This window comes from Neofelis nebulosa, chromosome 11 (assembly GCF_028018385.1).
Source record: "Neofelis nebulosa isolate mNeoNeb1 chromosome 11, mNeoNeb1.pri, whole genome shotgun sequence".
Classification (NCBI taxonomy): domain Eukaryota; kingdom Metazoa; phylum Chordata; class Mammalia; order Carnivora; family Felidae; genus Neofelis; species Neofelis nebulosa.
The window spans coordinates 57679951-57692877 of record NC_080792.1 but is presented as its reverse complement, the minus strand read 5'-3'; the positions used below and the strand labels follow the sequence as shown (position 1 = coordinate 57692877).

Below are 12927 nucleotides of genomic sequence, written 5' to 3'. Positions count from 1 at the left end.
AGCACTCCCCTTTATCAATAAAAAGGAGCATTCACAAAGAATCAATACCTAAAGCGTATTGGGCAACTACTTTGACTTTCATGATTTCCTCATGCTCCCCTCATGCTCCTCCGGAGCGTTAACAAAAAACAAAAAACAAAAAACCCAAAAGCTCCTTGCTACTATACTTGTGAAAGGTACCAATGACAGCTGGCAACCAAATCGATACCAGGTTTTTCTTATAAGAAGGTGTAATCAGCTCTTGGGTCACCTTCAAAATACGGTTCCGTTCTTTCCCTGGAGTAGAGTTACTGTGGGATCAAGTGACCGAAAAAGCGAGGAAAGGAAATAAAAGGACGGTGCAGCAGGAAAAGCGCGGAGCCGCTGTCCCGGCCTGCCTCCCTTCCCAATGCAAGGTCGTGCGGATTCAGTGGGAGCCTGTGGTTCTGCAGCAGCCGACAGCAACGGCCGTGATCCTGGCACCTGCGGGTGTTTGTCTGACAGCTGTCTGTGCTCCAGCCAAAGAGCTTCAGTGAGCGATCTGCCCAGCTCTGCCCTGCGGAGGAAGGCTCGCCCCACAATGTCCCACTGAGTCATGAGGTCAAGGAAGAATTCCACTGAAGTCTTTAAATAGCCTTGGCTCGGCAAGCTAACGTGGGCGAGGCTACCAGAGTGTGCCTGTGTGCGCCTGGCAGGGACACTCAGATTTCGGTGCTGCAGGAGGGGGAGTTTAGAGAGGACCTCTTCAGCTGCCTCCCAGTGACACGGGTAAGATCTGTTTGCAGTGGCTCAGCAGAGGAGCTCATGCACAAATGTGCTAATGGAACTACGGTATCTGATGATAACCGCGGGAGCTGGCTTCCCTTTTTATGGATGGGAAAATTGACTTTGGAGTCTATTGGGAAAATCACTTTTCCTATGAATAAATTCTGTGGACTCCCTTTGAGCAGCTCCACACTAAACCTGCCTAAGCTCAGGACCTGAGAGGGTACTACCAGCTGCCCCAGTGCTTTGCCACTCTTTCCCAGGTGGGGGATGGGAGACGGGATTGGGCTGAGATGACTGCAGTGAACGGAGGGTGTACCTGGCTCATCCCAGTCAGGTCCTTTGGTCACCGTTCTTTGGTTACTGAGGCTTCGGCACTCAGTCTAGCCTACACCGTCCAGTATGTCAACCTTACTGTGGCCTTTGCTTACATATCCGTTCAGCAGGGCTCACAATCTGCCACATGTTGTAGAAACTCACGTGGGTATGTCTGTTTCACCAGACCCTGAGCTCCTTGGTAGAAAAAGTCCTCTCGAACTCCCAGCCCAGTGTCCAGCCTACAGAAAGTGCTAAGAAACAGAAGCTTAACTGCGGCGCCTGTGTGGCTCAGTCGCTTAAGTGTCCAACTCTTAGTTTTGGCTCAGGTCATGATCTCACGGTTTGGGAGTTCGGGCCCTGCATCAAGCTCTGTGCTGACAGCAAGGAGCCTGCTTGTGATTCTCTGTCTCTCCCTCTCTCTCTGCCCCTCCCCTCCTCATGCATGCTTTCCCTCTCTGTCTCCGTGTCTCTCAAAATAAATAAATTAATTAAAAGTTTTTAAAAATATATACAATTTTAACTAAATTAAACTAAGGGTATTAAGAAGTCAGAAAAGTCTTGGCAGCAACCCCAAATCCTAAGTCTCGATATTGTGTGCGATGTTCTGTAGACAAATCGTCCCGAAACTTGAGCCGTTGGCTCTCCACCGATCGGAAGGGACCATACTTTCTTCACTACCACCTTTTCATTGGAATTTCTTTAACTCTGAATAAACAGTAATGTCTCAGGGGGCTCTGGGGTGCTGTGACAGCAGTAAGATCCAATGACCCTTGTGGCAGGAATTCTGTAATTGTTCATCCTAATGTCTGTCTTTAACTAACAGCTGTGTACTCTTAGAATTGGAAGCAAACCATACTTAATATTTGTACAAGAGCTTTTTGTCCAAAGAGCTTTTATGTGTCGCCAAACGCAATGTTTTAAGTCGCATGTAAAAGCTAAGTCGCCAATATTACCCTCCTATGAATGTGAAGAGGGTAATGACTTGTGTGTGTGACTTTTCCTATGCTTTACCCCCTCCTTGATGCCGTCTGGCCATTCCCCTCCCCCCGCCCCCCCTCCCCCCCCCCCCCCCCCAGTCATTAGCTCAGCCCTGAGGGGGCAAATCCGATAAGGGAGGAGAAGAGAAAGTAGAATTGGATAAGTTAACCATCGGCTGGCATCTCTACCAAAGCTCAGGGATACGACAGTGGCTGCCAGGGGACTGGGAAAGAAGGTTAAAACTGTATGTTAGAATTGGTTTTGTATTTATTATCTGAAAGCCATCGCGCTATTCCTGTCACTCACCAGCAGACGTGAACATGAGCAGCTTGATTGTTACTCTACAATCATTTTAGAGACACATTTCTTATGCTGTTTCCCCCTAGAAGGCACGGGGAAAGCTGTGCCCAACCCCGTCATTGCCAGGAGAGCGGGGCTCCAGCTGCCTCTTTGGTCCCCCGTAACGCTTGATCAAGGCCGACGCACGAGTGTGCCTTGCTGCTGTTCCCTGGCTGCAGGACGCCAGTTCAAGGGTTGAAACCAAATGGTGTCAACGTCTCATGCCACACTTGGCCCACAGCACATACTTAGCAAATATCTGACTTCTGAATTCCGTTGAATCAGACCTGCCGTCTACTATTCCAAGGACTGAGTGCCACTGCTCCTCGGGAGAATCAGAGTGGTTTCTCCTTGGAGAAAACCAAAGGCCTGTTTCCACTTAGGTTCAGGATGGGATGAACACGCCATCATGGGGCTCCTTAGGTACATGCACAGGGCAAAGCACACACCTCCGTAGAACGGCCGTGCAATGCCATTCAACCAACGTGAGCAGTAAGAGGAGAAAGCTGAGACCGGAGAAGTACCCAGCTGACAGGTGTCCGCGCGCTGACGGCCGGCTGTGCCTCCGGGGCCCAGTCAGCTGTGCTTTTTGTCCTTCAGGTAACTGAAGAGCATCTCCAGGCCCCCCTCCACCAGCTCCGGCAGAGGCTTGGACAGCGGGTTGTGCGAGATGTGGAGCCCTTTGTCCATGGGATTCCAGGCAATCCGCCCCAGCCTCCACAGCAGGTAGAGCTCGTCCGGGAGGGTCTGGATGTCATTGTTGTTCAGGTTCAGCAGCTCCAGGCTGGTGAGCAGGCAGAGCGAGCGCGGGAAGGCGTGGATGTTGTTGCTCTCCGCGATGAAGATCTGCAGGCCCACCAGGCACTGGATGCTCTCGGCGATGTTTTCCAGGCGATTGGAGCCCACGTGCAGGAAATCCAGCTCCTTCAGCGCAAACACGCAGAGGGGGATGTGAGCAAAATAGTTGTTGCTGAGGTTCAGCTTCCTCAGCCTGGAGAGGTCGGCGAAGCTGGCGGGGAGCTGGGAGAGGCAGTTGTGCGACAGGCTCAGGACCTCCAGGCTCCTGCAGGCGCTCAGCTCAGCCGGCAGCTCGGTCAGGCAGTTCATGTTCACGAACAGGACCTTCAGACTCTTGAGGAGGCCGATTTCTCGGGGCAGGCTCCGCAGGCGGTTCCCGCATAAGTTCAGGACCACCAGGCGACTCAGCTTCCCCACCTCGGGCGGGAGAGCCCTGAGCTGGTTGTGAGACAGATTGAGTTTCTGGACCTCAGACAAGCCCCACAGAAAGTCGGGGATGTCTGTCATTCCCTTGGTGACCAGGCTGAAGCTGACGTGGCGCATGCCCCGCTTCAGCAGAGACCGGGGGTCCTTCCCCGAGAGGAGGGTGTCGTCCCACGGGGAGAATTGCTGCCTCCCGCGTGGGAACACCATCCTCCTGGGGCCCTTGTCCTTGCAGCGAGCACTTGACGGCTTGGCCCCCATCTCCTTCCTTTTTGCCCCCTGGCCTCTGATGCCCCAAGGCTGGGATTGTGTCCCCCAGCTGCCAAAAGCCGAGCTGTCGCAGGCAGGGAGCCCACAGAGGGGTCTCGGTGGGGCCTCACAGATGCCCGAGACGCCCTGCCGTGGCCTGTCCCTGAGGGTGGGTTTAGGTGGCTTCTCTCTGAGCACCCGGGCTGTAATGATATACTTGTCCCTGAGACTGCGGAACTGAACCGCTCGATTCCCTCTGAATGCCACAAGGCAGCTGTCACTGTCATTCGGCCCGAGTTTTATTGGCCTGGTGTGTGCAAAGAGGTCACAGGGAGGCTGCATCTAACTTCTCCCTCACAGCTTTTCTTGGGTATCAAAGCTCAGCCGGCGATAAAGCAGCCCATCCCCAAAAAGAAGCAAAGTGGAAAAATAAAGCAGGCCGTGCAAGTGCCAGACTGTGTGCATGGTCTCAGGAACCCGTCCGGACCCCTTCAGAGTGACAGTAAGCTTCATGAATGCTAGTGGCTGGAGTTATGTTTCCAAGGCGAAGGATCGTTGGATAATATCATGCACGCCTGTTCCAAACTTTGATGAATTGTGCAGTTGTGAAAAAGTAAAGGGAAGAACCTGGGCACCTGCAGTCCTCCGGGCCAAGGGTTTCTGCACAGTGCTTGTCAGAGGTGACTCAGGGAGGGGAGAGTGAAGGGGCCCAGGACCCCCCCATGCTCATTTCAACCAGAGATGCTCTGCAGTCATGTTTCACTGTGGGCATTTCACTGTGGGGTTTAGTAGGGCACACGTTACATGTTTGAACAGCCACTGAGGCTGTCTTAGTGGGGTTAGACAGGGTGTCTATTGTCCTTGAACAGGATAGAGAGTCTCCCTGGAGCAAGCCAGTCAACCAATGAATCAATGAATCAATCAATCAATATCTCCCTCTCTCTCTCTCTCCCCTCTTTCTCTCCCTTCATCCCTCCCTCAACACTTACCTGAATTAAAACAGTTAACTTATACCTCTGAGTATATAGAGTTAATTACTGGCATCGTGGGCTGAACTGTGTTCTCTCAAATTTCAAATAGTGAAGTCCTAACCCCACGTACCTCAGATGTGCCTGTATTTGGAGACAGGGCCATGTGAGGACACAAGAAAGAGACAGCCATCTGCAAGCTAAGGACAAAGGCCTCCAAAGCAACCAATCCTGCTGACATCTTGACCTGAGACTTGTAGCCTCCAGAATGATGAGAAAATAAACTTCTGTTGTCTAAGCCACCCCATCTGTTGTGCTTAGTTACGGCAGCCCTGGCAAATGGTGGAGGAGGAGGCAGACACATTTGTATACGTGAAAAATCCTAAAAATAGGTGGTGATTATGGAGAGAAGCAATATCAAGAGTGAGGACCCAGGTTCTGAGAAAAGGGCTGGCCGTCTGTAGCGAAGGCTGGCTTGGGCCGGAAGCGTGTGGCTTTTGCTGGCAGCGTGTGGCTTTTGCTGGCAGCCTTCGGCAACAGCAGTTCTGTGTCCTGCAGAGCGATTCTGGTCCCATGACCATGCTCTCAGAGCTGTGACCACTAAGCCAGGAGCTGGAGCTGGGCCCCGGCTGGACACCACCTGGGGAATCTGCGGGTCCATCCACGCAGGGGCCAACGTCTGGGCAGGAGGAACAGCAGGAGATGTGAAACAATGCAACGCCATTTCTCCCTCCACTTGGCACTGACCGAACAAACCCCTGGGATTCTTGGGCAAAGGTGGGTACTTTGGACTTTTTTTAATGGAGTACTTGAAGGTTCTAGCTATTAATTGGGGCAGTGGGAGGAAAGCAATGTGGCTAAATTTGTACCCTAAGTTTTTGGAACATACATATATATGCTTTATATATGTAAATTTTATCTGACAACTGGGTTCTGCTATATAAAAAAAAAAGTTAGGTATGCATCCTCTTTTCCTCTTTCCTTCCAAAAGCATGAGAAATTATGTCAGAGCCCCCCAAATAGGGGGCAAGAATCAACAGCTTTCTTCTTTGCGGTAATTCTCCCTCTTTCCTCTTAACATGTTCTTTTTCCAGTAAATACTTTTTGAGCGTGTATCAATAGCCAACGTTTATCAAACATTCACTATGTGAAAGGCATGAAACTAGGCAGTGTACAAGGAGGTTGAATGTTAAAATCATGGCAATTTTACAGGAGAGGACACGAGGATAGAAAGAGGTCAACTTACTTATGCACAATCAACTCACTTGTCCAAATTCAAATATCTGGTCAATGGCAGAACCAGAATTCAAGCCCAGTTAATCCAACTCCACAGCCCAGGCTGGAACTATCAGAAGACTCTCAGCTTAGCCCTGTAGAAATATGGAATAACTATGGCCAGGATATGGATTTTTGTTTTCAAATTAGTAGAAAGTAGGGCTGGAGGGAACATAGGTAAAGAGATGACTACAGAACTACGTGCATAGAAATAACTACATAGTTAAGTGTTAACCCTTATCACTCTACCACCAGCACAAGCAGGAAAAGCAAAGTTAAATGTCATTCCAGAAGACTTTGGCATAAGGGATTTAATCCCTTCCAAAAATAGTTCGGTCATTCTCTAGCAAGGTTTGTATGTATCAAATGAATGAGCTATGTGAATAGCTGTTTCTTCTAAGTTTTTGAAATGTAGATACTGCCCACTTAGTTAGCTGTGGTTATCCAGTCAGAGAATGGTTCACCTCTAGGAGGGTCATTGTCTCTGGGCAGTGTCCTCATCTATGAAATGGACCACTGCGGGGATGGGACATGGGGGAAGGATTTCCCAGAGCTCCAACCCACTATGTGAGTGGGATTCTCACTGCAAAGCAGGCCACCCTAGGGAAGTGAAAGGCATTAACCTCTTTTCTGGTGAAAGCTTGCAAAATCCAAGGCAGCTTTTATTTTGCTTGCATTAATAATGGTCCCTGGAGAAAAACCAGTAACGGGGCATGCTGTTGACTTTAGGGCTCCCTATGTAGCCCACATATCCGACTTTGGCCAAAAGAGACATTCCAAGACTCTCCGAATGAATTTCACCTTGGGATAAATCTCAGAATGAAGCTTTCTTTGTCGAACAGATTTTTGAAATTCCAGATCATTGTAAGTCCTGTGATCCTCTTTGGCACCTAAGAAAGTTACAGAATAATTGAAATGGTTTAGCATGCCCAATGTGTTTACTACATTTTTGTATATTCCTATTGATTCTTCTTCCGACATATGAAAGTCAACATTTATTATTTCTTTAATTTTTTTATTTAAAAAGTTTTTGTAATGTTTATTTTTGAGAGAGAGAGAGACAGAGAGACAGAGCATGATTGAGGGAGGGGCAGAGAGAGAGGGAGACACAGAATCCGAAGCAGGCTCCAAGCTCTGAGCTGTCAGCACAGAGCCCGATGCAGAACTCGAACTCACGAACCTTGAGATCATGACCTGAGCCGAAGTCAGATGCTGAACAGACTGAGCCACCCAGGCGCCCCTATTATTTCTTTAATTTTAAATAAAATAAAATTGAAGTGATAAGAATATAAAATAGCAGGTTATGAAAGCATCCAAAGCTCCCTCTGAATTCACACTAACGGAATATCTACTGAAAGCAATTCTTTTTATCCTCGCTGTGGCTCTTAAGCTTATGTCTACACATCACGTCCATTAATTTTGGAAGAAAGTAATGTGTGTGTTTAAATAGTGTATTAAAATAACCATTTTGCTCATTTAAATTTTAAAATAGAAAATGTAAAAAAGTGTGGACAATCCCGGTTAACATCTTGCATATGTAAATGTAGATCTTTTCCCCATGCATATCTACCTCAATCTATTTTCTTTTACCAAAAAAAGAGAGAGAGAGAGAGAGAAATCAGCTGTCTTCATCAGGTATCCTCAGAGGCAGTGCTTGAGGCCAAAGCTATGGGGCTAATGATTCATTGAGGAGTACAACCCAGGCGAGCAAAAGTACAGGAGAGCCTGCGAAGTAGGAGAGGGAGGCAGAGCAAATTTGAGCAGTGCTTCCTGAGCTCGACACTTTCGCATCCCGCACAGCCTGTTGCTAGGTTTTGCGGACATCCGCAGAGAGGCTGTGTTAAACCACGGTGTCTCCAAACAGTCCATGGCGAAGCCTTTGCAACATGCACGTAATGGGGAAACCCTACATAGAAAACACAACACCCTAATTCGTGGTTATTAATGGTCTATGACCCACAGGACAGTGATGGTGCATGGTAAGACCTCAGTATAAATGGGAGCTATTATACACATATACTGCCCCCAACGCGCGCACACACACACACACACACACACACACACACACCTCTAGATCCATTTACTGAACATTCTCCCTGTGCTTGACTTTCATTATGCTCTTGTTCATGAATTTCACACTCTTTTCAAGGCCAATCAAACCTGTATCCAAGAAATACCTCTATCTTTCACTCACCTTATATTTCCAAGGTATTTCCCACAGTGTCAGGAGCTGTTTTAGACACTGTTACATAGTCTATCAATATTTAGAAGACTAGAGAGGTGGATATTGCTAACCCCATGTTCAATATGAGACAGCCGTGCTTTGGTGGGGTTAGCTCACACTCCACAAATCTAGTTAGTATCAGTTACCATCAACCTGGGTTGTCTGATCTAAATTCTGTTCTCTTTCTACCATGTGCATATCCAGCTCGCCCCTGCAGTTTTCTCCTTAGTCAAGTGGCCTGTTATTATTCTGATTAGAACATGCGCCAGCCTTCCAGCCCATAGCGAGCTCAGCAGGAGGCAGCACAGCCCTGCGGTCAGTGTCATAAGCCCTGGTTGCCGTGGCTGACCGCCTTGGGTTTTAATCCTGAGTTTGTTACTGGAAGGCCATGTGACCTTGGGCAGACTACTTAGCTTATCTGTATTTCCCTGTCTCCATATGTGAAGTGGAGACAGTCCTAGTACCTGCAAGGTTGCTATGGGAATTAAATGCCTTGATACACACAAGATGCATAGTACGTGGCTCCATGCATAGCCCGTGAATGGAGGCCTGACAGAGCTTGGGGGAAGATGGCCAATTCCACCACTTTCTCCAGGGGTTCAAGTGTGGGGAACTTCAGGACAGAGTGAGCCTGGTCCCTTTCATCTCCTGGAGACTTCCCATAACCAAGCTTTTCAGCAATCAGCTCTTCCCAGAGAATAGGCTTTCCTGGAGAGCAAGAAATTCAAGGGGAGGTTCTCAGGCGCATCCAAATTGAGCTGCTTTTCTCTCCAAGTAAAGCTTCTGTTGCAAAAGACTTTGTCTTCAGGTTTCAAGTTCCTTGTCTCCCCTAGAGCCCTGAAACAATTCTGAGGATGCAGTAGGTGCCCAATAAATGCTCACTGAAATGAACAAACGTTTGAGGCCTGACAGAAGTTTGATGTGAGAAAAAAAAGAACGCACAAGGCACTTAGTTGTCCTGCTTGGTTTTTGTTGCTTCTCTGTGACTATATTTTGACATTTGTCTGCCTAACGGGTCTCTGGGAGGATTTCCCCCACTTTCCGTGTGCATGGGCTGATCCCAGAAGCCCTGATGTCACCTCCATCACAGCACGTGACAAACAAAAATCTGTCAGGCCAGGCCCATTTCATCTTTCAGAGGAGGCCGCCATGCCTGCTCAGGGAAGGTCCTGGTCCTGCCCTCCCACAAGATGCACGGCATTGAGTGGGGAGGCGGCCCTTCTACGTCCTTGTCTAGAAATGGGATAATCGTGCTTCCTCCTCCCTGGCCTGTTGTGAGGACCGAATGGAGCAAGTGAAGTGAGCAGCACAGCACCTGGTGCATTCAAGAACCCACTGTAACTCATCCTGGGCATCATGGCCAGAATGTTCTAGAAGTCAGTTCCTACCAACCCACTGCTTACAGGCCCTCCAATGACACACCCATGCCCACAGACTCTCTTGTGGGCCAGAGTCACCCACTTGCCCCATCACAGTCTCATGTCCTACCATCCACCCCCAACACACACACTTGACTTGCCGGCAATACTGAGGTAGCAACTGCCCCGCGTACCCTCTGCGTTTCAGGATGCTGTTCCTTTGTTATGCTGCTCCATTATTTCACAGGCTGACGCCACTCATGCTTCACACCACACACAGTGTCACCTCCTCGAGGGAGCTTTCATGGTGTCCCCCTTAACTCCAAGGCTGCCTGGACATCCTTCCTCCCTTCCTAGAGTGTCCTGAACTGTCCCTTGTCACACACAGTACTCACCACCTCCTACGGCTGCGGTTCTCATGGGGCAGTTTGGCCCCTCAGAGGACACTTGGCCATGTCTGGGGATGGGCTCGGTTGTCAACCCTGGGGTTGGTGGGGGTGCCACTGGCGTCTCGTGGGCAGAGGCCAGGGATGCTGCTGACACCCACAGCAGAGAGTTATTTGGCCTCAAATTTCAATAATTGTGAGCCTGAGAAACCTGCCCCTGTGGGAATCATCAGCTTCTGTGCCAGTCTCCTCACCTGGACCGTAACTGTGCTTGTAAATCGTATCTGCCGTTGTTTTCTCCCCTTGAGTGCAGGAGACTGGCCAATGGAGGCCACTGACCTATTCAGTGAATCGTGGCTCCTCCCCCACTAAGGCTTCTCATTTATGAATTGAGCCCACTCTATGTTGAGAGGGTTACTGCCCCTCTCCTACTATGTGGCCCACATGACCAGAAACGCAAAAAAAACCCCGCCTTGGTTATCAAGCGGAATCCAACTTCTAGTTCTACAGAATTCCATTGCTAACATCATCCATGCAGGAACAGAGAGCTCACAGCAGGGCCACTTCACCCTGCAACCTGAGCATCAACAGCTCCAGCCTGTCACGGGAATCACACCCTGTGCCACTCTCAGAAAACACGGAGTCTGCCTTCGCTGGCCAGCTGCATTTCATTAAACCATCCCAACAAACGAAAACTGGGTTTTCAAAAAGGCTGTTTGCACAAAGAGATGCGTTTTGTTATTGCACACCATTTCCTCTCAGGAAACCCCTCCCCCGAGCTAACCCCAGTTCTCCTGGCTGAGTCTTCCCAGCGTCTTCCCAGCGTTGTCTGTCCTCCCGGAAGCTGAGTGACAGCGAAGGCTTTTATACTCCTGCTCATTTGCGCCTGATCATCAAAGCACACTTCATGCTTAAACGGCACTGAAGGAAAGAGGAAATAAAAAGCTGTTTTGATTAAAAGTCGAGGGAGTAATCAAACACCAAATCAGCATTCTGCACGTTGAGTTTGTATCAGAAAGCAATGTCATGAATTTAAGAGCAGTGAGATGCTATATAATACCCTCAGACCAGAGTAGCAGAGCTCATTAAAGGTCAAGTCTCCTTTTAAGAAGTTTCAAATTATTGTGGCATTTTAAGATTAATACATTGAAAAATGGCTAAAAAAAAATGAGAAGCAGAGAGACTACGTTCAGTCAAGTGAACCATTCAGTCCAATCTGAGATACATGCTTCCCCAATAGGAATTTTAAAATATGCGTGATGTGCATTTAACTTATGCGTTTGACAAATTATTCCCTTAAAATCTTATTTTAAAACTCCTCCAACTCAGGGAGCCTGAGTGGTTCGGTCGGTTAAGCGTCCAACTCTTGGTTTCAACTCAGGTCATGATCTCACGGTTCCCTGAGATCAAGCCCTACATCAGGCTTGATCTATTCCAAGCTTGGAATTCTCTCTCCCTTTCTTCTACTCCCCTGCTCGTGCATGTGTGTGTGTTCTCTCTCTCTCTCTCTCTCTCTCTCTCTCTCTCTCTCTCAAAATAAATAAATAAACATTAAAAAAAAAAAAAACTACTGGGGTGCCTGGGTGGCAAAGTCAGTTAAGCATCCAACTCTTGATTTCAGTTCAGGTCACAATCTCATGGTTCATGATCTCAAGCCTAGCACTGGGCTCTATGCTGGTGGTCCAGAGCCTGTTTGGGGCTCTGTCTCTCCTCTCTGCCCCTCCTCCGCTTGTGCATTTGCCTTCTCGCTCTCTCTCAAAATAAATGAATAAACATTAAAAAAAAAATACCCTCCCCCAACTACCTATTACTGTTCTCACTTCAGATTTTGCTTAAATGGTTAGCAGGAAGGAACCTCCCTCCCTGTCAAGATGATAAGGTAGAATATTAAGGGGAGGAAGCCCTGAGTCTGAGGGAGTCCACGTCCAGTTTCAAATCCTTGGTTGCAAGTCAGGCTTCGCAGTCCCAGAGCTTAGGATCAGTTCCTAGCTATACCATTTTCTAGTGGTGTGATCTGGGCTGTTGACTTAGGCTCTCTAAACTTCAGTTTCCTCCTCTGGGGGAAGGGGATAATAATAACGTGGCATTGCTTTGAGGATTCAGTGGAATAAAGCAGGTAAACTGCTTAGCCGGGGCCGGGCATAGAGTAAAGTAACTGCTGAGTATTCATGATGACAAGTATTATTACTGTTCCACTGGTTTTGTGACTCTAGACAAGTTTGCAGCTTTGCTGAGTCTGTTCTGGGATCAGACATAGAACATAAGCAGTAACGACCCAGGGCTGGAACTCCATTAAGGGACAGCCATCACCGCCAGTGCCATCATGGACATCGTTGTCTTATAGGCACCTGACTTTTAAGTGAGCAGAAGCTGAAAGAAAGGGAGTTAAGATGCCTCTTAGCTTAGAAACACGTACATAAATGATGGCAACTGTATACAAATTACATATGCACATGGGGGCCAATTGAAAGAAAGCAGGCAAGAGTAGAAACTGATTTGTTACAGTGTCAGGCATGTGGATGAAGTTTTTTTTTTTTTTCTTTTTCTCTGATTCTACTCATGTTATAACTGGGTAATAATAATACTTTAAAAATATGTTATTGTATAAAAGCACAAAATCCCCATATACCCCATATACCTATTAGCCCCTTTCAACAATTAATAATGCCTTTTTTAGTCATGAAGGAAAATTCAAGTCAGCACTGTTGCCAATTGTAATAACTTTCATAAATGAATGAGACAGGGGCTCCTGAGTGGCTCAGTCACTTCAGTGTCTGACTCTTGATTTCGGCCCAGGTCATGATCTCACAGTTCGTGGGATGGAGTCCTGTATCAGGCTCTGCACTGACAGTATGGAGCCTGCTTGG

The 12927-nt window shown here is 48.1% G+C and overlaps 2 protein-coding genes across 2 annotated transcripts in view; one reads left to right on the top strand and one right to left on the bottom strand.

The window, feature by feature from the left end:
- The first annotated feature begins 532 nt into the window (after positions 1 to 532).
- Positions 533 to 12927, top strand: part of LOC131490374 (uncharacterized) — a 30840-nt gene continuing 18445 nt past the window's right edge. Inside the window, exon 1 of the transcript XR_009251063.1 lies at positions 533 to 747. The gene's annotated coding sequence lies outside the window, so the exon portion shown is untranslated. The remainder of the gene's footprint in view (positions 748 to 12927) is intronic.
- Positions 2286 to 4042, bottom strand: LRRC30 (leucine rich repeat containing 30). Its single transcript, XM_058692675.1, has one exon. The coding sequence runs from the start codon at positions 3859 to 3861 to the stop codon at positions 2956 to 2958; it is 906 nt and encodes a 301-aa protein (XP_058548658.1). The 5' UTR covers positions 3862 to 4042; the 3' UTR covers positions 2286 to 2955.